This window comes from Neolamprologus brichardi, chromosome 6 (assembly GCF_056152115.1).
Source record: "Neolamprologus brichardi isolate AB-2024 chromosome 6, ASM5615211v1, whole genome shotgun sequence".
NCBI classification, from domain to species: domain Eukaryota; kingdom Metazoa; phylum Chordata; class Actinopteri; order Cichliformes; family Cichlidae; genus Neolamprologus; species Neolamprologus brichardi.
Genome location: NC_142109.1, coordinates 29,809,177 through 29,835,107, shown reverse-complemented (window position 1 = coordinate 29,835,107; position 25,931 = coordinate 29,809,177). Strand labels below are relative to the sequence as shown.

The 25,931-nt window shown below is 40.9% G+C and overlaps 3 protein-coding genes across 4 annotated transcripts; all 3 read left to right on the top strand.

Moving 5' to 3' along the window:
- The first annotated feature begins 510 nt into the window (after positions 1-510).
- Positions 511-1,515, top strand: LOC102791421 (noggin-2-like). The gene has a single exon (XM_006790855.2). It carries the CDS (start codon positions 511-513, stop codon positions 1,513-1,515), a length of 1,005 nt encoding a protein of 334 aa, XP_006790918.2.
- A 755-nt stretch (positions 1,516-2,270) lies between these two features.
- On the top strand, positions 2,271-7,238 carry get3 (guided entry of tail-anchored proteins factor 3, ATPase). 2 transcript variants are annotated; one of them, XR_436878.3, is made up of 8 exons: positions 2,271-2,435; positions 3,332-3,479; positions 3,920-4,068; positions 4,164-4,314; positions 4,486-4,593; positions 5,490-5,687; positions 5,778-6,129; positions 6,269-7,238. XR_436878.3 is itself a non-coding variant. In XM_006790601.3 (7 exons), exons 1-7 carry the CDS (start codon positions 2,293-2,295, stop codon positions 5,904-5,906), a joined length of 1,026 nt encoding a protein of 341 aa, XP_006790664.1. In that variant the 5' UTR covers positions 2,271-2,292; the 3' UTR covers positions 5,907-7,238. The 2 variants fall into 2 exon arrangements, 1 of the variants encoding a protein (XP_006790664.1); XM_006790601.3 differs by having other exon boundaries at positions 5,778-7,238.
- A 1,131-nt stretch (positions 7,239-8,369) lies between these two features.
- Positions 8,370-15,331, top strand: best2 (bestrophin 2). Its single transcript, XM_006790602.2, has 9 exons — positions 8,370-8,521; positions 8,605-8,699; positions 10,662-10,895; positions 11,284-11,438; positions 11,531-11,608; positions 13,102-13,254; positions 13,356-13,436; positions 13,734-13,888; positions 14,133-15,331. Exons 1-9 carry the CDS (start codon positions 8,370-8,372, stop codon positions 14,908-14,910), a joined length of 1,881 nt encoding a protein of 626 aa, XP_006790665.2. The 3' UTR covers positions 14,911-15,331.
- Positions 15,332-25,931: the final 10,600 nt, after the last annotated feature.

Sequence of the window (25,931 nt, the reverse complement as noted above, 5' to 3'; positions counted from 1 at the left end):
GCTTGTTTCATAAATGCTGTATTTCTCTGTTAATTCTGCTGTTTGTTATCTGTATGTGCGTATATACAATTTTATGTGACTGTATTTATATGTAATATTATAACATGAGAGTAAACTGGATGTTTAGTATGATGCAGAAAATATACTTGATATTACACCAAATGTGCCTTTGATCCATAATGCTGATTTTGTGTAGATGAAAATAAATGGGGCATTTGCCCCATGAACATTTTTCATGTGGTCTCTTTTTAAAATACTTTACTCCTTAGTCCAGTGATTTACACACCAACTTTATCCAATGAATATTTCATTGATGACCCATTTTAAGTTGGCACTTTGCAAAAGTGTGAAGGGTGGAAATTTTGGTACGTGACACCTTGCATTAAACCAAATTTCAGCATAGTTGTCTTATATTCAGATTGTAAGTTAGTCAAAATATCAGAGTCTTGGGAACTCAAGTGTGCCATACTCAATAGAGTGCTGCTTGTGTGATAAGACACTGAATTCAGTATGTTGTTGTTTAAGAGCCCAAGGATGTCTGGTGTTGGGTACACAGAGTCCCTGAAGCACCTAGCACCAACTGAAAGCATAACTAAAGGACTGAAGGGAAAAGCTAAAAGAGCAATTTTTCATTCTTTGAGCTACAGTCCAGATCTGAAGACCATGTGTGGGCAGTTTGACAGTTGTCTCTGCTGGATTTTCCTATCTTTTCTCCTGGATGCATCTCTGGCCTTTATTTCCAACATTTCAACTCAAAATCAGCATCCAAATGTGACTGTTGCTCAAGACCAGGATGGCACAGGCTGGGATTCACCATTTCTTCAGCTGGGAGCCAGTCTCCCATCCTTCTCACAGCCAATCCGTCCATACACCCTCATCACAAATGCTGACGACTACCACTACATGCCCAAAGTCAGACATCGCCGGCCTTCTCGCCTCCTGCGTCTTCTGGGATCCTCGTTTGACCCGTTTTGGATGTCCGTAGATCACCCTTCTGAGTCCCCCAAAGGAAGTCAGCCCACCCTTACCGCCTTCAAAGAGAAATTTAACCTGCATGTGTCTCCAGAACTGAGAAAGGCTTCAGCAAAACATCAGCAGAAACTAGAGAAGGAGGCTGCAGAACTGGACCTCAGTTCTCTGCCATCAGATGCTGCCAATTCAGTCAGAGGATGGCTGGTGCGCTCAGCAACATGCAAATTACAGCACCAGTGGGTCGATCTGGGCCCAACCTTCTGGCCACGGTGGCTGCGGCAGACTGACTGTGAAGGGCCAGATGGAGGGCAAAGTTGTTCCTTTCCCAGTGGGATGAACTGCGTGCGAGCTCAAACAACACACATAAAGATTCTGGCTTGGCACTGCATTGAAATCAGAGATGGAGATGATCGCTCCAGAAAATTGAGAGGTGAAAACTCTGATGGCAGTGCTCAGATGGGGACAGGTGAAGCAAGGAAAAGATGTTTATGGAGACAAGTGCCTTATCCTGTGGTGACTGCATGCACGTGTTCATGTAAATGAATGTTTTTATCACTGCAGACCGGCTTTTTTCTGTGCACACTGTGTTTTTTTTATTATTTTGTTGATTTTCAGTGTTATAGTTGAAATGATCAAACATGGCTACTTTTAATTACTAAGACGATGCCGCTACCTGCTCTTTCATTTTCTCTGCTCTAAACTTTCAACATTTTTATTACAAACTGGCTTAATAAATATTTAAGTAAATATTTTACGTCAGTAAACTGCAATTTCTAAGGCGCTGAGTTTTGTGTAGTTCGTGCTACATTCATGTTTATGGGAAATTTGTGGATTGTGCATGTTTCTTCCAATTTTTCTTTTTCACTCTATTTTTGCAGTTTCATATTCAAACAGTATTAAACATTTTTTTTTTGTTTACAGAGAACATTAAAAATGAAAGTGTTTTTGGTAACTCACTGTTGTGTTTGCTTGATTGATCATATTTGACAGTATTAATTGAAGATATATACTAATCATTCTAAATAATAAAAATCTACATAAACCTTTCTAGATGACTTCCTTGCAAACTATTCTAACGTACACATGCGCATGAATATAATATGAATAAAATATAATTGTCAGAACCTATGTGATTCCTTGTCTTCTTCTGTCAAAAATTAATAGTGTCTTCAGTATGATTAAAACTACCAAATGTCGTACAACCCTGCGGCAGTGTGAAACCTTGCGTGGTCAAAACTCCGAGGAGCAGTGAATGCATCAACTGTGGACACGTCTTTGCGTAACTCCTGAGCTGTACGTCGCTGACTGTACACATACAAGATGGCAGCTTTGGTGGAAGACGAATTTGAAGATGCGCCCGATGTGGAGCCGTTAGAACCAACTCTGAAGAATATCATCGAGCAGAAATCTTTGAAATGGATATTTGTGGGTGGGAAGGGTGGCGTTGGTAAAACGACATGTAGGTAAGTTGATTAAAATGCTAAATTGCCTCCGGATACTGACTCGGCTTAAGCGGCTGGCTAGCATTAGCCGTTACCATAAGTTGACGCGGATCATTGTCCGAAAATGAATTGCGTGGGTAATTTTCCCACGACGAGATTAGACTGGTGTTAAATTTCTACCTAAAGACGCGCTAGCATAAAAAAAAAGTGACTGTTATGTTTTAGATTTGAGTAAGGAGTCCTTTCGCCGGTCAGTTTGGTAGCTGTGAAGCGCAGTCAGCAGCTAACGTTAGCAGCTGACACATGGATTCACGACTTTCTCAACACCTTCAGTAATCACCGTATAAGCCATCATCAATAACCTGCTGCTAATATTATCTGTTCTTTTACTTCACCCAGAGTTAAAGGAGACTCCAGAGTTAGGCTGTCAAGCCCGTATTATCATATCTTTATTAATAACAAGAAGAAAAAAATATGAATAAATGCGATTCCAAATGAACGTGGACTTATTTCAAACAAGATAACCAACAAAAATCTAATTAATGTCTCAAAGAAATATGTACATCACACCAGAGCAGCCACGATAACATTGCGCATAGATAGATAGACCACTGTCGCATGTGCTATCCCTTAAGTTACCGTATCTACTGTGTTTCAGTTGGGATATAATTGCATGCGAAAGTTGCGTTCATCAAAGTAACTGGGGGAAGGTAATGTTCACAAAGTGGAAATGGATTCGATTTTTACTTTGTGCTTTACACGGCATGCATGCACATGAAGGATTAAGAATTCAAAACATTGCGGATCTCATTGTTGGTCAGTTGCACAGCATTTCTTACATGTTTACATTGGGCACAAAATACTCTTAACAGGCTCTTTAAACACAAACCTGTCCCCTTTCCACGTCCTTCTGACAGCTGTAGTTTGGCTGTCCAGCTGGCTGCTGTTCGGGAGAGTGTGCTCATCATTTCCACAGATCCTGCCCATAACATTTCTGATGCTTTTGACCAGAAGTTCTCAAAGGTACCCACTAAGGTTAAGGGCTATGACAACCTCTTTGCAATGGTGAGTATATGTGTACACCTAACAGCTATTAAATGTTACAAGTGTGAGCTGCTGCTTGATGAGATTAAAAATTGAACTCAAATGTTTGCAAATATATTTTTTCTGAGATGCATGTTATTAATAATATTATTAACACTGATGAAGTCTATGAAACGACAATGAGCAAGCATCCACAGTACAAGGATTTTCTTCTCCACGTTTTCATCTGTGCGTCATATTAAAGACTAACGTTTAGACAGAGTTTACAAAGCACAGAGGGTTTGTTCATTCTGTTTTTGGAAAATAAAATTTAGTCCATGAGATCACCATCTTTTCAGAGTCATGAGGCTAGCCAGTTCCACATGTGAGTCTCACAAGAACCATTGTGTAACAAACTCAATCACTGGAGGGCATAAAAACATTTGCAATCTATTTGATTTGGGCATGTATTGTGTATACAGGAGATTGACCCGAGCCTGGGTGTGGCAGAGCTGCCTGATGAGTTCTTTGAGGAGGACAACATGCTCAGCATGGGCAAGAAGATGATGCAGGAAGCGATGAGCGCCTTCCCCGGCATCGATGAGGCTATGAGCTATGCAGAGGTCATGAGGTAGTTTTGCATTTGAGTTTTCTCGCAGCATGTCTGAAGTTTTAAGGACAGTTAGTGAGTGTTATCCTTACCACTGTTGTTTGCCTGTATCTCAGATTAGTGAAGGGAATGAACTTCTCAGTGGTGGTCTTTGACACTGCCCCTACTGGCCACACACTGCGACTGCTTAACTTTCCCACCATCGTGGAGCGAGGTCTAGGCCGCCTCATGCAGATCAAGAACCAGATTAGCCCTTTCATCTCTCAGGTGGGTGCTGAGACGAGCAGATCGGTTCAAACCATTATCACGATTCTGCACATAAAACATGATTTCTGATTAAATATATGCACTTTGTTGGCCTTTTTCTTTCTCCAGTGTTTTCTCTTTCTCTCTTCTCTTGTTTTCACTCACACTGTCCATCTCTTTTGCTGTTTCTAGATGTGTAATATGCTTGGTCTGGGTGACATGAACGCAGACCAGCTGGCCTCAAAGCTTGAAGAAACCCTGCCAGTCATTCGCTCAGTTAGTGAGCAGTTCAAAGACCCTGTAAGTCACATTTATATATTCTTATACAACTTTGGGATTTATATAGTACTAGCTTACTATTGATTTGATGATTGAGGGGAGAACGGAAAGACCCCCTTCTGGTGGAGATCAGGTTAAGGGAGGGTGCTCCTCTCTGATTTTATTATGTATATAAAATATGTGTTTTCTAGTTCTCTTACATTTGGGATCAACTGAAAGCTTTTCAGAGAGCCTTTAGAACAACTCGATAAAAGAAAATTACAGTCGTCTAGCCTAAAAATAATAATGATCCCTGGACATTTTTTTTTCTTTCAACCACTTTCTAATTTTGGCATTATTGTACAGATGAAACAGATGCAACATCATTGTCAATTAAAGATGTAATTGCTTGATGAATAAGCCTTTTCACACTACGCTTCAGTCATGTACTGTTCTAATGAGGTGCTGTGGTAGCTACATGCACACCCTCTGTAACAAGTCTTATCTGATGACAGAAGAAACTTTAGCTGGTTCGAGTGTCAATAGTGTGTGTGGATACAAAAGAGTTTTTTTGGAGTGACTCACTGTGCACAGCGGCCTGTTGCACATGCATGTATCCCTCTTATCAAGCCCTCTTTATACTATTTTGTCATTAGGACAAAAGAAGTTTCGACAACAGTTTCACCTTTTTATTATTTTCTTTTAAAGTTGTAACTCCACCCCTGTTGAGCCCTAGTAGCTAGTGTGTTTTACTTGACTGCTTTAGGTTTTGTTATTCCTTTTGATTTTGTTCTTTGATGGGAACTCATCTACCTGTTTAGACAAAACATTTAATGTAAATAACGAATTCAGTATTTGGAGCAGATTTGAGCTTTATCTTGTCATATTAATAGTTTTTATCTATGTGTGTTGTGACGCACCTTCCTCTCACCCTTCAGGAGCAGACCACCTTCATCTGTGTGTGTATTGCTGAATTTCTGTCACTTTATGAGACAGAGCGGCTGATTCAGGAACTGGCCAAGTGCCGCATCGACACGCACAACATCATTGTCAACCAGCTCGTTTTCCCTGATGCAGACCGGCCGTGTAAAATGTGTGAAGCCCGCCATAAAATTCAGTCGAAATATTTAGACCAGGTATGAATCGGGAGAAATGGGAAAGTTTATTTACAATATTTACAGTTCAAAGTCACACAACTTTATTGGTTGTTTGTCTTCTGCCAACAGATGGAAGATCTTTACGAGGATTTCCACATAGTCAAGTTACCTCTACTGCCCCATGAAGTTCGAGGTGCCGACAAGGTCAACACGTTCTCTAAGCAACTTCTGGAACCCTACAAACCCCCAAACAAGTGATGTCCTGCCCCCTCGCAGGGCCGCCTCCTCTCCCCCCCATTCTACAGACACAGCTCTGCAGTCTGAGTTATCCTCCTCTGAGCTCCATCCCCAGCAAGCCTCAAATCCTGCAGCAACAGCCTCAAGACGATCCATTCAGTCCTCAACGCAGTATCTTCACAGCACGGTTACAGCGAGACACCCGCCCGCATTGAAGGGTGCCCCACCCCCCACGGCATCACAAGTAAACCCATAGAGAAGCTGCATTATTTTTGGAGATAAGATGGTACATATGCGTGCCGCCTTACTCTCACTTCACCTTCTCTTGTCTTCATATCCACTGTGGCAGTTCCTACTTTAAGCATTTAACTTTTTCTCGACAGAAGAATTGAAAAATCGTCCCCTCCTCCCCCACACCCCGTGCAGTGTCCGGCCTCAGTTGTGAAAACAAAGTGTTTCCAGTGACAGTGCTGTGTGTTTGAGGAGAAAACAGCTTTCAGATGGTTGATGTTTATGACTTGTTTGTTCTGTGTGATTCATGGTGACTGTGTCTCTTCTTCCATTTGATTTGCAACTAAAAATTCAAACAAACTCGTGTATCACACTTTTTCCATCCAGAGTTCTATATTCAGGTTGTGGTGGTGGCAGGGAAATAAAAAAGAAAACACTAAGAAAAACAGGAAGACAGCCTGTGTGGTCTTTAGTTACAGCCTTGTTATTGCAACCAAAACAAACTGAAACAAAACAAACTTGAGTGTCTTTTACCATTTATCAGATCATTAGATGACAATAAAGAACATCAGTCAGATTTATTGTTTTCTATCCATAAAGGACACTGTAGTTGCTTTGGTTGGTATGTGGAGGAAGGTTGCAGTTTTATTTGATGTGACTGGTGATGTTTGAGCTGGAAGCTAAAGCTGTTGGGCACTGCTGATCTCCCTGTTCATGTTCCTATACAGCACTCATAAACTCATCCAGTGTGTTTCTGTCAAACCTGTGTCCATCCTGTTGACTGAGAACTATATGGGAACACTATTGAAAGATATTAGTAGCCTTATTCAGTGCTTTGTTAATTAAAATACATATTGAATGTCACTTAATCAAATGTTAAATGAATGGTGAGGTGAAGGAAATTTAAAGCATCCTTTCCCTTTTGATTGAATATGAGATTCCTGGCTGCCTTGATTGGTGCTTCCCAAGTGAAACATAAATAAATGACAGGATAGTGCACTCTCAGTTAAAAGCTCCATTTCCCCTCTCTGTCACGGACAGTTTTTGAGTTGGTAAGAATCTGTTTTCTATAGATTTTCCTTAAATTATAATGTCAGTGTTGATTAAAACAAACTTGCCTCAGCTGAAAGTCTTTCATGGTCATTTCTTTTTCATCTGCGTGCCAGTTGAATTAATCGTTTAATTGGAGGGGACTGAAGCAAATTCTTGCGTGCGCACAGACCACCAAACTGAGCAGTGTGCAGATCAGCTCCGACAGAGCATGAAGCCCCATTTAACCTTCCAACAAAGCAGTTCAGGAGCAACATAAAAGTCTCCCACTGAAAAGAACGCAAAAGTGGGAGGAAAAAATGACACAAAATGACTATTGTATCAATGAACGCTAAGAAGTGTCTCAGTTTAAAGTGTGGTCGATAAGTCGTGTTGGGTACTTTGGAGACATCATTAAAAAAGGTCTCAGAAACTATATCCTGGTGGAGAGCTCCACTCCACTGATATCTCCTTATTACAGTACAACTAAGTTTAAGAAAAGTGGAGGAAGCTTTGACATAAAATGCTCCTTTAAGATGGTACGAGTATCTTGAGATGTTTGTTATTTAAGCTGCAGCACGCAGTAATTCTGTAACTGGAAAATTGGGTGATTTTCTTTCGTATCACTTAACACGAAACTTTGCCATGGTTCACTTGCTATTGTTGCATAATTTTCTACTGTACTGCACGGTCCTGGTGCCCCGGCGCTGCGGCCTGTCGCTTGTGTTCCATCACCTAGCCCCGCTCTCCCGGTCGGGGGTCGCCTTAACGAGCTCCTCCTTCTCGTTTTGGGGATTTACCCCGGGGCGCACTGACCACTGGACGCACTGAGGAGGCACGTAGGATTACTGCCACGCAGCCGAATGAGCTTCAACTTAACGGAGCCACTTGATCACAGGCTTCCGAGCTCATTGAAAAAACAGCACGGAACAAGGCAAATGGAAGACGGTACTACTAAATGAAAATATGAATTCACTTATCCAGAGGTGCCAATTACGCACAGGGGATGCGCTGAACATTTCAGCAAGCTAAATCACAACAAAAGGTAAGTAGATGGGTTTTTTTTTCTTTTTTTAAATAACTACAATCAATAACTAGAAATAAAAACTGTTTTTTGTGAGATCATGTTCTCATTGTCTCTGGCTCACCTGAGTTTAGCTGTTTCTTCCAAACAGCTGTTTTTTTTTTTTTTTATTCTGGAGACTTGTAGCTCTTCTGTCACTGATGACGGTCACATACACGGCTAGAGTTGCAAACGCCCGATTCTGTGGCTTCTCCAAGCTGCTCTGGGCCTGGAAAGGGAGCATCTACAAGGTGTTATATAAAGAATTCCTGGCTTTCTTTGCCATGTATACCGCCATCAGTATTACTTACAGGTGAGAAAGGGTGACTGCTTTATCAGTGCTTTGATCCATTCATAATACTAAACTCTGGAAAACTTTTACTCTTTTGTTTTTAGATTTTTCCTGTATGATGACCAGAAAAGGTATTTCGAAAAGCTGGCAATTTACTGCAATCACTATGCCAGTCTCATCCCCATGTCTTTTGTACTGGGTAAGCTAATGATCACCTTTTTGCTGTCTCCCAGGTCTGGATCTTTTTCACTTTTATGATTTACTCCTGATGTTTGCATGCAGAAAATAGGAATAGTTTGCTAAATAGGACAAGGCTCATGTTTTTTGTTTTTGGTCAGGGATCCTCAGCTCTAGACATCGAGACTCTTGTTTCATGGGTTTGTAGTTCCATATCCGCTGTTTTTAATTGAAGGTTTGATTATGCAATTATTAGAATAATGTTTTTAAAAAGAGATCTACACATTTCTTAACAGTGATAATAGCAGATTTTTGTGTGGGTCTTAAAAACCCTTTAGTGCATTTACTACATGAGGGATTTTCAGTTTACAGACTCAGCTTTTGTTGAAGTTCATCTGTCCTTGCACTGTTTGCATGTTTCGTTGGTTTTACTTTGTGGATGTAAATCACCTAATTATTCTTATGCATCCTGTGAGTCATTAGTCAAAGTTACTGGTTCTCTATTGGGATCCATCAGGCTTAACAAGACATTATGTTCATTGCTGTGAAAAAGTATTTGCCTCTAATTTTTAGTTTTTTGGATATTTGTCAGATCATCAAACAAATTGTATCATTAGACAAAGATAACCTGAGTAGATGGAATTGCTGCTGTGTTTCCGATCATTGTCCTGGTGCATAATCTGAGTGTGTTTGATCTTCAGGACATGAACTGATGGCTGAGCATTCTCCTTCAGGATTTTCTAGTAGATCTCAGAATTCATGGTGCCGCAAGTAATGGCAACTATGACGACCATGTTTGACTGTTGTTAGTTTTACATCATTAAACCTTCCAAAAAGTTCAACTTTTGTCTCATCAGTCAACAGAATATTTTCTAAAAGTCCTGTTTTTTTTTTCTTTTTTGGCAAATGTGAAAAAAGCGTTTGTGTTGTTTTTGGTCAGCAGAGAATTTCTCTTTGAAACTCTTCCATTGAGGGCATTTTTTGCCAGTCTTTTTTTTTTAATTCACTGGCTGCCCATTTCTTTTAGGATTCATTTTAAAATTATTTTATTTGCATTTAAAGCCTCCATGGCCTAGACCCATCTTATCTCTCTGAGTTGCTACAGCATTATACACTCACCCTCACTCGCTTAGGTCAGCTGATCAGCTGTGCCTGAATGTACTCAGGACTGAGCGTAAGCTTAGAGGAGATCGTGCTTTTGCCGTAGCAGCTCCAAAACTGTGGAACAATCTGCCTTTAGAGATTAGACAGGCCTCTTCTCTGCCTGTTTTTAAAACACTTCTGAAAACCTCTTCACCTTGACCTTTGACTCCTTGTGAGATGTTGTTTTTTCTTTTCTTTTTATTTAAGTTGTTGTTCTTTACATGTCATTTTGAGCTCTTTGGTGATCCTGGTTGAGTCGTCAGTGCACTTTAGGAATAATTTTGGTAGGATGGCCACTCCTGGGAAGGTTCACCACTATTCCAAATGTTCTCCATTTTGGGGATAATGACTCTCACTCTGGTTCACTGGAGTCCCAAAACCTGTGTAATCCTTTTCAGATTAATAGACATCAGTGACTTTGTTTCTCAGCTTTAGATTTTTAGACCACCACCTGATGTGTTTCTTTTAAGATCTTTTATCCTATTTCACTTCGTCGGGTAGATTATATTATGTGATTTCTTGATTTAGCAGGTCTAGCGGTAATCAGACCTGGGTGTGGGTACTGAACTCAGTGTTTCAAAAACGTGGTTAATCGCAGTTAATTCATGATTTAACATGAGTTGAGTTACATTTTCACATAGGGCTGGATAGGTTTGGATTAGCCACTCAGGAAGGGGGCAAATACTTTTTCTCAGCACTGTAACAGTAAACTCAAACCACTTGACATCCCTTAGGCCCCTTTATGGACCTCACAAGATAGCATATGATCTCATGTTTTTTAAAAGTTCCAGTTTGTAACTTAGATTTACAGTAGTAATCATCTGTCCACTGCTGTTTGCAGGTTTCTATGTGACCCTGGTGGTGAACAGGTGGTGGAACCAGTACACCAGCATCCCACTCCCTGACAGACTCATGTGCGTCCTGTCAGGCGGCCTCCAGGGGAGCGACGAGCGAGGCCGTCTGCTGAGACGCACCATGATGCGCTACGCCAGTCTGTCAGCCCTGCTCATCCTCCGCTCCGTCAGCACTGCTGTCTTCAAACGTTTCCCCACCATGGACCACGTGGTAGAGGCGGGTAAGAAGGATGGTGAAGGAGGGAAGATGGTGATGGGAGTGGTGTGGGTCTATTCTTAGCTGTTAATGTAAAATAGCCATTTACTCGCTGATGCTGATGATGCTGATGATGAGTATCAGTGATCAGATGTTTCCCAGGCTGTAGTCAAGAAGTGACCCAAAGTGTTTTAGCCCAGTCACAAACAGATGACTCTCCTGCTTTGATTTGCAATGTGAAGTTATTTCACAAACACAAACAATTCTCAGAGATTTGAACAGCGTCAGAAGACTACGTTTGTTTTCTGACACAGTTCTTTGTGACTATTGTCTATGACCCCTCATCCCAGTTTCTTGCTGTTATTTAAACTGAAGTCTTACATAATAAACAAGTCCGGTTTTGGTCCATGCAGGATTCATGACAAGAGATGAACGAAAGAAGTTTGAGGGTCTCCACTCTCCATATAACAAGTACTGGATCCCCTGTGTTTGGTTCACCAACTTGGCTGCTATGGCTCGCTGCGAGGGCAGAATCAAAGACAATCACACTCTCAAACTACTGCTGGAGGTACAGCAGAATTAAAGTTGTGTTTTGGTGGATATGCAGGTTTTGATATGCATTCACACAGACAGCTAGTTTCTTTATTTGTGTGTGAACAGGAACTGAATGCATTCAGAGGGAAGTGTAGCATGCTGTTTCATTATGACATGATCAGTGTTCCTCTGGTCTACACTCAGGTAAGTGCTCACTATTATCGCACTGCTATCACACATCTTTAATTAAACTATGATTTTCTTTCACACAAACATTTTTTTTTACATTAGGCTTTTGTATATTATCTGTTTCAATTTTATTCACCGATGTCAAAGAAATGACTGCGATTGCTTCCAGCTGAAGTGACAAAACCTTACAGGTGAAAGACTGCATCTCTCAAATTGTAATTGTTCAAATATAAATAATAAATTAGTCCCTAGTGACAAGTCACGTACATTCATTTGAAATAAAAAGTTTTCACAGCACTCTATGCAGTCTCGTGAAAAACTAAGTACATCCTGTGATTTAGTAGCTTGTAGATTGACCTTTTAGCAGCAGTAACTCAAAGTAATTATTTTCTGTATGACTTTATCAGTCTTTCGATGTTCATTGCTTCAGTTGTTTTAGATAGATGACTTCACATTTGACTCTATAACATTTGGTGCACAGGGGAGTTTATGGTGAACTCAATGATTAGAAGGTGCCCACGTCCTGTGGCTGGAAAATAAGCCCAAAACACCAATGTGCTTCACAGCTGATATGAGGCGCTCATGCTAATATGCTGTGCTTGGTTTTCATTAAATGTGGTACTGTGTGTAATGTCCACCGGACATTGTTCTGGGAGTCTTATGGTTTCTTTCAGGTGTAGCTTAAGTCATGTTGCCATGTTCGTTAGAGAGGAGAGGCTTTCTGAAGGGGAAGCTTCCAAACAAACCATACTTGTTCAGTCTTCTTCTAATTGTACTACCACGAACTTGAACACTGAGCGCTAACTGAGGTCTGTAGAGTCTGAGATGTTGTTCAGAGTCTAATTCTTGCAATTTGTCTAAGCACTGCACACTCTAACCATGGGATGAATTTGCTGGGATGTCCACTCCTGGAATGATTGCGGCATTGTGTTAACACTTACCTGAATGCTTCAGACTGGCAAACTGCTAAAACCTCTGCTTGTACAGAGGTGGTCACACTTGTTGATTATCATTTTATTAAGTGCATTTGATTAGCAACACTTAGCTGCTACTTATCCTCTTATTTCCAATGGAAACAGTAAGGACGTACTTAGCTTTTACGGTGATTTTTATAAAAAGTAATAATTTTAACTAATAAAACACATCTATAACTACAGCTGCATTCTAGAGCTTCGTGATATATAGGATCAAAAATGCAACAGTCAAAAATAAGTAACCAAAAAGACTTCTTTACTTTGTTAGTGTTTGTAAGTACATAACTTAATTAAGGAATATGCCTCAGTGTATTTGTATGCAGCTATTAAACAAGTGTTTGATTAGTCAGATTGCATTTGTTGATGTTCACATAAACTGTCTTTAATAAACACTTAATCTGTTGTAAATGTAAAATGAAATAAGTGTATTTTAGTGCTTCTTTTTGATCATTCTAGTGTTGTAATGATAAAAAAGAGGTTAAAGAAAAGCTGCAAAGTAAATCATAAAACCACCTAAATCCATCTGTCCCTCAGGTGGTGACTTTGGCCGTGTACAGTTTTTTCCTGGTGTGTCTAATTGGTCGCCAGTTCCTGGACCCCAGTCAAGGTTATCCAGGTCATGACCTTGACCTCTATGTGCCCATCTTCACTCTACTGCAGTTCTTCTTTTATGCAGGCTGGCTCAAGGTCAGATTTAGGCAGCACATTTATTCCCTGTTTGATTCTAAAAAAAAAACACACGGAGAGTTATTATGTTTTTTTTTCATATTTTATGTTTTGTTCTGAAGGTTGCTGAGCAGCTGATCAACCCTTTTGGAGAAGATGATGACGACTTTGAGACCAACTGGCTGATAGACAGAAACTTCCAGGTTTCTTAATGCTGTCTCTTTTTCTGATCTTGAAACAATCAACTTCTCAGGGAGGAACTTTGTGGCCTCATTACCAAATGCAGCTTCTTCATTGTTTTGTGTTTTAAATTTCTCCTCCATGTCTCTGGCCTGCTATAATGACACTGTGGCAGTTATTGTAATCTGTTTTAAATGTTTGCAGAGAGCGACCATCGGGTAAAATTTATGTTTCTGTTGTGCTTGCTTGATTTTAATTGGACTTTTTCTCTTATTGTGGATACTTCTTATGTGTGCATCTCTTTGCATTTCATTCTGTAGGTTTCCATGATGGCTGTGGATGAGATGTATGGAGATTTGCCGATGATGGAGAGAGACCGTTACTGGAATGACTCCAATCCCCGTCCACCCTACACCGCAGCCACTCTCTTCGTCCTGCGTAAGCCCTCGTTCCAGGGGTCCACTTTTGACATGGCGTAAGTTTTACATTACCTTCTCATTGTACGCGTACTTCCTTTGTGACTTTGACACCTTCAACTGGATTCCCCCCTCATGGTGGGAAAATTTCAGTTGTGAAAATGAAAGTAATGCACCTAAATTAAATCAAGTACTGTGACGTAGTTAGGGCTGAGAAATGGTAAAACCTGTTCCCCAGAGGAAGGCTAAAAACGCAAAACACAACTCTGAACATGGAACGTAAATTGCTGTCTCACTTGACAGGATTCCTAAAGAGGAGATGCACTTCCAGCCTCTGGAAGATATTGCTGAGAACTTGGAGGAGTCAGGAACTCGCCATCCTAACATGGCGCTCTTCAACCGCCTTCTCAACTCAGCCCCATCACCGACTGGCCTAATGGGAGGGGCCTTTCGACGCACCTCAGCACAGCTCCAGAGACTGCACCACTCGCCCGGCATTGACCAGTACAACAGCGACGATGAAGACGAGGACAGCTGTAAAATAGGTAAAGCGGGGTCTCTGCCATCAGGGCTCGGGCAGGAGACACAGAGCACTGTGTGCAGTTTTAGGGATGAGAAGAGTGCCAGAACGCCTTTGCTGGAGATTCAGTTTGGGTCTGAGCAGGACTGGCCAGGAGAGCAACCTGCCATCAAGGAGAGGAAAGAGCTGAGTAGAGTGGAGAGTAAGTACAACGAAGAGCACCAGATTGGGGAAGAAGAAGGGAAAGGAGAGAGCGGAGAGACAATCAGAGCTCCAGTGTCTCTGCTTCCTCCCCCACCTAAGTCCTCCAGAGAGAAGTCTTCTCGACCATCCTCCTCCATTCCCATCACCTCGAGTCACCCCTCTGCTCTCCTCTTTCACCCAGCTGCCCACTCTAGTCTGGAGCTCTGCAGCTCCCAGCCAGCTATCAGTCACAACAAAGCTGTGTCCACCCCCAAACCTCCCTTGGGAGGAAACAAAATGTCCTTCCTCACTGTGCCGTTCAGTGAACCTCAGCGTTTTCGCAGTGTGAGCATGGGGTCAGAGCTCACAGGGTCTTAGGTGGACAGTTGGTAGGTTCACATGAACTTGCGATGGTTTGAAAATATAAGGCTTGATGCAGTGCATGCTTTCAGAAGTGAAGTTAGTCACTGAAGTGGGACTTTCAGTCTTACTAGTTAGTAGCACCTTCGTGGCCACAGTTTTTGGAAATTAGTTTAGTACATAAAGCACTCTGATTTTGTCATGCAACTTCTGAAGTTTGGCTTTCAACAATGATCTGTAATTATTTTCAAAAATCAAAAGGAAGAGAGGGATAGGAAATAAGGATAACACTATGTTTTGATATGTTTAAAGGAATACGATGACCTTTGGAAATCCATGTTTGTCTGAGATAGAAAAAAATCTATTTAAGTTTGATCATTTCGAATTACTGTAACCGGAAGCAGGTGGAAAATTATTGTTATTTCTATCATTTTTAAAAGGGAAGAGCTCAGAGTAATCTGCATGCTGCATCTTGATAGCTGATGAGAGATAGCAGATTTTATTTTAGAGTTGTAAAACTTAAAACTTTTAACATTAACCAAAGTTTATTCTGAAAAGAAAGCAAAATGCATGCGTGACACAGTTTTCTATGTTCATCTAATTCATCTTGATTATTTAAAAAAGTAAATACATACACATTTATGACTTATTGTTTTCATTTTCTACTACTTATTATAATATATTCATAATAATAATATTGGCTTAAATTAATTAACACAATAATTCAACAAAAAAATTATACATTTGATACACTGTTTCAACAGACCAATGAATGAGTATTTAAAAACGCATTTATAGTTATAATATAGCTACAACACTGTTATCTGCAAGTGCCAAATGTACATTCTGTACCAACAGTGACCAGCAGGGGGCGATAGCAGCAAACAAAAAACAGCACAGGCACAGAAGGCAGTTAAAACAAAAGTCAAAGTACTTAAGCAAGCCCGATCTTAGCCTCACACAGGCTTTGCTCCTACAAGAGGATACAATAATTTTCACATTTCAAACTAAGGGACGTTAACTACAGTTTCTCCCGTCACGAATCACCATTTCGATCATGTCTAACAGTTGCCTCAGAGCTATATCGGCTCTTTGGATTAATAAACTACATTTTTAACATCTAATAAAATGGAACTGATTTGGGTGCATGGGTTGCCCAGAGCCAAAACAAGACTAAGGCGCAATCATTTTAGGTGGCTTGGTTGATTTATAGGCAGTGAAAGACTTATTATGGGTGGAAAAGAGGAGTGCAAAAGGTCACCTCAGTAAAGTGGGAAGTGGGAGTTGTTTGGTCGCTCATATTTTTAGATTCGTATTGATGCTGGCTCAGTCTGATCTTCTTAGAAGCAAAGGAGATGGGTAAATAACGAAAACAAGAAACAAACAGTGATATTGTTTAATCCATGCAATCACTTGTGGACTTGTTTTTAAGTTAGTGTTATCCTCAAAGCCATTCTTCTTAATTTTTATGTATGCTTTCTGAACAGTACTGCAGTACTTGCAATGCTTTGCCAGGCTGCCAGGATCCATTTCCCCTCTTCTTCCTGTCTGGACCTTGTTTAATAAATCTGTGACACTTAAAATCAATTTAGAGAAACAAGCAGATACAAGCTCACCTCTGAGATAGATGCCTTTGTGCAGACTTGCCTCTGTGTTGCTGCTCATTATTTCAGACGAATCAAAGACAAATATGAGCAGAATATAACCAAAATACAACTGCATGACTGACCCAATGACACAGCAGAAGGCCCATGACCTACCCTCATCACAGCTCAGTGCTGCTCTCGGCTGTTTTGGAGCAGAAGACCTCCTTTGGAGAGGTGCTCCGAAGTATTCTGCCTCCTCTCCAAAGTCAAGGATCCCATCCTGCTGATCTGGGGACATTCACTCAGTCCCTCGGGACGGGATTAGTGCAGTGACACAACACAATAAGCTTGACACACGTGGAAATAAATAGGGTATAAAGCTGCGTGTCGTAAAGTGTTATCGGCACAACAATTACAACCTGGAAAACAATGCTAATAAATTGATGTTAGAGATTGAGACTGAGTCTTTTTATGAGCTGCATCATGTCGCAATAATCTGATGTTTCTACAAAGAGCTGGCACTTACTACGCATGTTTGTTTGTCTGTGTAACTGAATCATTACCAGTTTCAGTGACCCAAAAATTCTGTAATTCCCCTCATTATCACTTGACCAGCATCAAAGGCCAGCAGTATCTGCATATCAGGGAACATCAAGAAACACAGAAACTGTCCGGCCACATGTGGCTATACTTTTGTACTGAAGCCCTCTTTTGTCAGTCTCCCAGAGTCAGTTTTTACAAAGGTCAACCCATTCCAGTCTTTGTGCTGGCTTCAGGGGAAATGTGGTTGATGCTTCTGTCATTAAGTGTGAAAACATGAGTGTGGGGGAGGATTTCAAAGAAGTGTGCATTTCTCTGGAACCAGGAGAACTGAGGTCAGCAAGCAGGCTTACTGAAACTATCTCAGTAAGCCTAAGACTCAGAGCTGCTCTGCCGTCCAACAATCAGCCCATATTTACCACATAGCAGTGTGTGTTTGCACACTTCAGTACTCACACTGTTTATATGTGTTTGCCACTGTGTAGTTTCAGTTTATGGACTTTGTGGAAAAAGAAGCGTGTTCCTGAAACAGAAAAAAGCAAAAAATGTGGGAAGAAAGGAAACTTTCACAAGATAAGCTTCTTGGAATATGAAACCTGTGAATGTTTACTTTGTTATGACAGATGTGGATCACAAGACCACAACAGACACAAGAAATGCTGCAGATTCCTGTTAGTTAGCATTGCTTGAACATCAGTTGTGAAAGCTTCCTCCTACTTACTTCAGTTTCTGAGCTGCAGAATCACAGAAATTTCTGCTTCATCACAGTCAGTTTCCTCGCATCAGCTTACCCATACCAAAACCTATAAATATAAAAACACTCCAGTTAAAGGAAATTCTTATTTATTCCATCTATATTTATAGCTTTCACTATAACTCGGTCGGGAATGATACACCGATACACTTTAGTCCTGGGAACACAACACACAAGTCCAGCAGGTGTATTAAAATATGAGTGGGTGGGTGATCAGTGAGGCCAACCACAAGAAGACGGAGCTCCTAAACCGCTTTATTTCAAACTAAAACTGAAAGTGAGCACGCCCAAAATGTCAGTAATACGTTTACATTGCTCAGGAAAACGGTGTGTGTGAGCAAATATACTGTAAGTACAGTAGAGCAACTCTGGATCAGGAAGACGGGTTTTGAAATGTGGCAGCTTACAACAGACACTCATTGTCTGTGTTTTGTTTTCAAATACTTGGGAAACCTGTCTGTCCACCGGACTGCTTGTGTTTCCTGTCCTGTTAGACTTTCCTGTAATTTTGGCAAAATCTCGGGGTGGAAATCGCTTTTGTGTTAAATGAAAACAACACAAGATGACACAAATAAAAAAAGAGAATATTAAATACACGTTATTGCCACTTAAAGAACTTAGAGCTGCAGTGTCTTCATGATTATAATAGATAGTAAAACACACACACAGACACGTGAATGCATGCGCACATTAAAAACAAGTCGTTGATATGGCAGCGACAATATTTTTATTGATTTGATTTTCCAGTGAAGTGTGCAGACGCTCCGTTTACTACCTCAGCAAAGTCTAACGTCCTCTCTCAACTGCGTAAACACACATGTGACTGCAGTCAGTGTTTGTTGTACCGTTTCTACCCTGTACTTTCACATTTGTTTTTGTCTGGTGTGCGTGTGTGTGTGTGTGTTTCGGGGCACTCCCTGTCCTACACGCCCTGCCTCGTGAAGCGGTAGCTTCTGTGCTTAAGGACTCGTCTGTCTCGTTCTCCCTGTGTGTGTCTGTCTATCAGCCCTGTCTGTTACAGACTGGTTGTCTCTCTCGTATCAACTTTGTTTAAACAGAACCGCTCTATCAGTATCGTCTGTCAGAACAGAATGAACCTACTGTTTCTGAATGGTCTGCTTGACAGTGTGATGTTATCAAGATGAATGGCAGAACAAAGACTTGTTTTAGAGATTTAAGACAAAGACTTCAAGCTTTGCTAAGTGTGTCTAAAGGAATCTTAAGTGTGTATTTAACCCAGCATGTAGCTTATTTCCTTATTGCGCTTTTTTCAGCTGGTCAACAGTCTTCTTATCTTTCAAAGGTAATATTTGATGCAACATATTAATTAAAGTGCCTCGCTCGTGGGTGGATCTTGTTACCTACAGACATAATCAAGCTTCTCGTTTCCAATATTTATGCAAAGCTAAGCAAACCAGCTTAGCTCCTGTTTGAAAACATACACTGATTATCTGGTCACCCACATACGCTGATAAATATCTCATCACAGCAGGGTGCAGGAGACCCCAGGGGGCCCAGGGGTTGAATATCAGGATTCCAGATTCAATATAAGCATGTCTTATTGCCTAAGCAAAATATGTAAATATGTGGACTATTCTCTTCTTTAGTCTGCTGGCATCAGATGACAGTTATATAATTCTCTGCCAATTTATATTTAACAGCAACAACAACCTTCTCAGATGTACTTCCAAAGGATCATTTTTAAAAAATCTAATTAAACAGGGTCCATGGTATAATCCGAATCAGTTTTTATTTTCCTTTTGGCAAAGGGTGAGCTGTGGGTGGAGGTGAAGAGACTTTGATATGAAAAGGTTTGAAATGCCTACACCCAGTGTGCTCGCTACAGATTCACTTTTCAAGCGTTGGCATGACAAATGACAGCTCCCCAAAAAAGTGACTCTGTTTCCAGTGCGCGTTTTAAACTTGGTGAGTTTGCACCTGAGTGTCACAGCGCTGCAGACATGTTGGTCACTGTCTCCGTCTGGCTGCCAACCTTCATCCGCAGCAGCAGCGGCGGCCTCAGAGCTTCCTCTGCCCGGCCACATCGATGTTTATGTCTGGGCTGCAGCCCTTCAGAAGTGGCCAGAAGCAACAAAACATGTTTTTTCCCCTTTAGGGTCTGAAAATTGGGCAGACAATGTCTCCACAGTCAGACTGCAGCTTATTATCCGAGTCAACCTGAGCATGTTATTATTGAGAGTGAGGTGGAGTCGATTTTAGAAAGGGGAGGGATTCAAAGTAGAATGGAAAGGATAATTTTTCTTGCGACACTGCAGGGTGGCATGGCGATGCAGTGGAGAGCACGGACACCTCACAGGCACACAGTTACTGCTTTGAATCCAGAGTTGGATGGTTGCATGGGTTCTCTCCGGGAACTCCTGCTTCCTCCCACAGCCCAAAGACATGCATGTTAGACTAGCTGATGATCCTAAATTGATCACAAGTGTGAATGCGAGCATGTCTCTTCGTATTAACCCTGCTGTACACTGACCTGTCCAGAGTGTACGCCACCCCTTGCTCTATGGCAGCTAGGACAGGCTGCAGTTCTCCTGCAACCCTGAATTGGATAAGCAGTTAAGAAAGTCAATGGATTAAGTTAAATAACCAGGAAACCAGGGTTTCCCTTTAAAATCTACTGGTGGCAGTTCTTAAAAATAGTCCATTTTATAAAATTACTTTGCTTTTTTCTAAAAAAACCTGACAGTACTGGTTTTAACTCCCCAAAAATAACCAACAGAGCTTAATTTGAGGTAGAATTTAACCTGAAGACTTTGGACGCAGAGATTAGATTTAGAAACTGGCAGTTTAAACCTTAAAAAAATCACCTAAAAGTCTGCTGACTGCTGTCAACAGTAAAAAAAACAAGACAAAAAACTTTCCTTAAACACTCCATCATCAAGTACAGCTGTCCAAATCACAGACAAGAGTTTATTCTACTTTTAAAGAAGTGATACCAAAAACTGGTGTCCATTCAATGCTTTATTAATCATGTAGTGACAGCATATCTTTATCAGGACTGGTTTAAATAGCTTATCTTTTGTTGTCACTGGTGAATACCTTTCTAAATCAGCCCTCTGAGCCGTTATGCACCTGAAGGGGTTATGCTGAGTCCTCTGTTTTCACTACACATATTGCTTCTTCCGTCTATTTTTAAAACACACAACATCACTGACGACACTCATGTTTGCCGAATCCGGCCACTTGCTCTCACTTTTTGTCCGTTTTCTAGCATTTAAGCTGATCACGGTTCTGTGAGGTGGTATCGCAGAAATCATGGAAGGGATCTAGTCGTTCTTTCTTCTATTCTGTTTAAAATGGAAATGAAATCTATTCTTAACTGTTTGTCAGGCACATAAAGCCAATCAGGCTTTCTCCCTGTGAGCCCTGAGAGTTTGAAATAACCTTCAGATCAGGCTTCATTACTATTAATTAGTTTTAATTTCTGAACTGAATAGCCTAAGTTGTGTTGATTTTTTTTAAAAATGTGCATCACTGTATTTGTTGTGTGTTACATGTAAGTGCATTATCTAGATAATATTACTAGTAAGACTGATCTGATTTGTTTAGTGGGCTCGTTAAGTATTTACCGTCACAATATTTGAGTCATAAAGTGACCAACAGATAATGTCTTCTTTAATCTAGATATAAATGAGCGGTTAATACAAATATGCTTATCTCACTGACACTTGCATGAGAAAGTTGATACCATGGGAGACTGAAAAAAATCCTTAAATAAGGGAGAAATCTTCAGCAGCAAAGATGGTGGTGCAAATATAACTTCTAGGGGGAAAAGATCACGTGATCTCAAAACAATCTGAAAACAATGATTGCTGGAATATTTGGAGCAGATAGTGTTAAACACAGTCTGGTTTTTATACTCATTAAGCAATCAGCCCAGCTATTGCATGTCTCCCACAAAATCGTCTGAATTGGTTGCTTTATTTTTCATTTATTCCGATTTTCTACTCTCCCAACTATAAATGGTATGTTGCCAGTTAACATCAGTAGCGTGTCTGAATTATTTCCAGTTAAATACATTTGGATGCGAAACAAAACAACTATCATGGCCCTGTGAAGAATATCTTGATAAATCCAGCAGCTGGAGGGCTGCACATCTGCACTGTGAACAGATGGTAAGGGCAGAACAAACAAGGCTGCTCCAAGAGCTGAGGGATGACTAGTCGAAGGCCGACTCCCTGCCCCGACCTCTACCCCCTCCTCCTCCTCCGTTTATTCTTCCTCTTTTGCCTGCTCCCATGTCACCCCTGGGCTCCCTGATGGATGCTGACAGTAACGGCTGTCCTCCGTTCCCTAACCCATCACCCCAACCCTTCCGCTCCCATCTCTCCCACCCCCTTTCCTCATCCCTCCTTCACTCTTCCCTTTTTCCTCTTGCCCATTCTGGTCTGACCATGGTGACCTCGCTTTTTGAAGATGTCATCCCGTGGCTTGGCTTTGAGCTTCTCGAGGGACAATAATGCCTGAGCTCGGCTGTCAAAAGCACATCGAGAGCAGGATGTGCCGCCCATCCATGACTATTAATCTCTGGTGTTCAGTTAGATTTGCTAAGACTGCAAGCAAATCACTGCATACGTCTCTGAAATAGCAAAAATGTAGTTTTACAGCAGGTATCAATACTTGTCTCAACTCAAATGAAACACAGAAATATTTTTTGAGGTGAGTCATTTTGACATCTGTGTTAAGACGAAACGGTTACTCAACGTGTCACAAGCAAGCTGATCACCATATGTCAATTGTTTCTTAAAACTAGGGTGTGGCATAACCATAAAAAAAAACCCCTCGCACTCAGTCAGATACATGCACGCGTTCTTCTTCACTTCCTGTTGTGCAATTTCATAAACCTCCGACAGCAAACTTGTTGAACTGGATAGAAGATGGCAGATAATGGGCACAGGAGCTCGAAATAAAAGTGGGGCAAACTTACACACAAACACTCCACATTTCCCGCTGACATGGGTCAGTAATGATGAAGTAAACTTTATGAAACAGCACATGAGAGGGAGGGGAAAGTGGGAGATGTCATCTTTCGGTGAGGACATGCATTATTCATGCTGTCAGAGGAGACGTTGGTGAAATCACAAGAGTGTAAGTAATAGCGTGTGTCACATATATCAACAGCAATGATGACCTCATTTTTAGCGCATAACTATGCCCGCCCACACAATCTTTAAGGAGCCCCAGATGCACGAGGATGCACACACCTTAAAAACACGTGTGTGCTGTTTTTTTCTTTTCTTTTTTTAATCATTCAATTATAATAAGTCTAAAATAATAACATTAACTTGTGTTGATAACAGGGAGTAGACATTCTGAAGACTTTCTTAAAATGTAATTACTCTGAAGCATCTTTATCTTTCTCTCGCCTGCATATACATGCACACACTTTTATAGGCACAGCCAGTGGTGCAAGAAGAACCCTTACTCTTTGCAGCACCACCACTACATAAAATAGCACTCTTTTATTTAGTATGCCAGTTAATATGTCCCAATACTTATGGTATGATAACAGTAACCTGTCACATTTTGCAGGATGAAAGCCAGCACGCTTTTCTGCCTAATCTGACCTCCTGTGCAGGAAACTACAAGACATATATCAAGAGGGAGCTCAAGTTATATATCACATGGTCATGTTGCGTACCTTTTATTTCAGTTATTATGCTATATTATATTTAACATAATATTTAGGCAGACAAATGTATACCCACACTCATTTAAGGGTCACAGCTGGAGCGTTTTCCTCCATTGGGATATAAGTTTTCTATTGCTGCATACCAGGCAGCATATGACTTACAGCTGTGCAGAAAAAATGCACATATACTTGATAAGTAAAGTCATGTGAAAATAAAGTACTCTCTTATTTCTTCAGTGGGAAATAAGAGAGTAAGTAGCAGCCAGGTGCTGATAATCAAATCCATTTGATCAACTGATCATTGACACGTGTGAAAAGCTCTATAAAAGCAGTTTGCTGGTCTAGAGGATTCAGGTGTGTGTTAACACAATGCCACAGGCTCAGGACTGGGGTGAAAAAAACAACAACCCTCAAGCGCTACATCTCAGACTCTAAGTTAAATCTTAAAGTTCATGACAGTTGGAAAAAGTGAAGCCGGGCGCGGCAGCAAATCTGCAACACAATGACAGAAAAAGAAAAGAAACAAGATGTTGCAATGATACAGTCAAAGTTTAGACCTCAGCTTAGTAGTGTGGTGAGATATTATGACTTTTGCATAAACAAATGACTGCAAACCTCAATGAAGTGAAGCAACATTATAAAGAAGAGTGAGCCTAAATTACTCCCCAATGATGTGGGAGACTGATAAAGTCATACAGAAAACACTTACTTTGAGCTACTGCTGAAGGTGCAGCAACTGAATCTTGGAGTGTACTTTGGTTTTTCTGCTCATAAATTGGTGGCTCATGATGATAAATGATCATCTGAACTGGTTTAACCATAGGTGCAGTGGCTGGTACATTCTTTGATGTATATGTCAAAGTTCAAAGTGATTAAGACGGTCACATTGGTACAATTCAATTTTATAAAGAAATCCTTGTCTCATTCTGCGCTTTCATAGTATGACATGCACTTTCTTTCTTTGCCGCATTCGTGGGCGTATTAAATGCGATAATCTTCCCAGGAGTGGACCGTTGTGGGCGCAGCCACGCTTAGGGAGTCCATGATTTAGAGCCACCAATTAACTGAGCAAACATGGAGAAAATACACCCTTTGTTTAGAGGCCAACAGAAAAAATATCTGAGAGTAATTACATGATTAAGAAAGGAAAGAAAATGGAGAACTCCTCTATCACTTGGTACTTCCCTTGGTCTGCGACATAATAATGTCTTCTTTCTTTTTACTAGGGAAAGTGGGCAGCTTTCTAGAATCTTTTGTAATGTAATGTAATGAAAACACACACACACTAAACTGTGTTCAGCTGTTTTTGTCCACATAGGTGTAGTACCTGGCAGCAAAGCTAAACACCCGTCCGTCTACAGCCACACCTGGCTGGAACCGCAGACAACCACTTGGCAATAAACTCTCTTTCATACAAGCAGACATGAGTGTACATAACAACACACACCCACTCACCACAACACTCTCATTTGTAGCCATGATGAGATGATATCTGGGGCACAAGTCATTGCCATTGTCACAACACAGACATGCTCACAGACAGACAGACAGACAGACAGACAGACAGACAGTGAGGCCGCACAAAACATTTCTGCAAACATGAAGCAGACTTCAGTACACTCCCACCTTCTCAAGGGGAAAGAAACTCCTCTAAAGTAGTGAGCATTATTTTCCCATGGCCTCAAAGCCACACACACACACACACACACACAAACTACTCACATAACAAAAAATAGTCATCAGCTTTGTGGTAAAGACCTTAAAATATTGTCGACACCTATCAAACACATCTCCCTCTCTTTAGTTTCACAAAGCAATATGTTCAGTGATTGCAAATACTTCTTCAATGACTTCTCCGGTGAGGAGACTGCGGGGCAGATTCTTTCCCAATTCCTCACCTCAGGCAAACCTGAAGCCAGGAGTAGATGTCAATAATTTCCCAAGCCTTCATTTTCCACTTCTGTTCTTGTCTTGTCTTGCTGCCTGTTGTTTTGCTGTTCAGGAGTCTTGAGAGGTGATCTCATCTGTGCCATGCTCCTCAGCCCCTGCTCCCAAAACAACAGTGTATTTATCTGACCAAAATAGCCACCTCAGGCTGGAAAAACCCTAGACAAACAGAAATAGTCCAAGAGTTTCCAAGGAAGCTGGTCTGGACTGGAGGTGATGCTTTTGACTGACAGCAGCCACGGGGCAACAGAACAAGACTCTACATTTCCAACACTTAAAGTGATGTTTAAACGCAGATAAAAAAAAGCGCCTATCATTACAACCACTTCTTAGAACCACAACAGCTCTAAAGTGCAGTACAAGAGAGGAAAAACAGAGCAATTTAAGCTCATTTATATGAATTATTATTATATGAATGATTCTTTTATTGCATGCAACTCTTATTATGAGTCCCTTAGAAGCAATGTTATTCAACGTACTAAAGGCTAAACATTAAACAATCCAAACTATGATAGATTTATCTGTATTTATGTAGTATTCATATCTGCAGCTTAAAGCATTG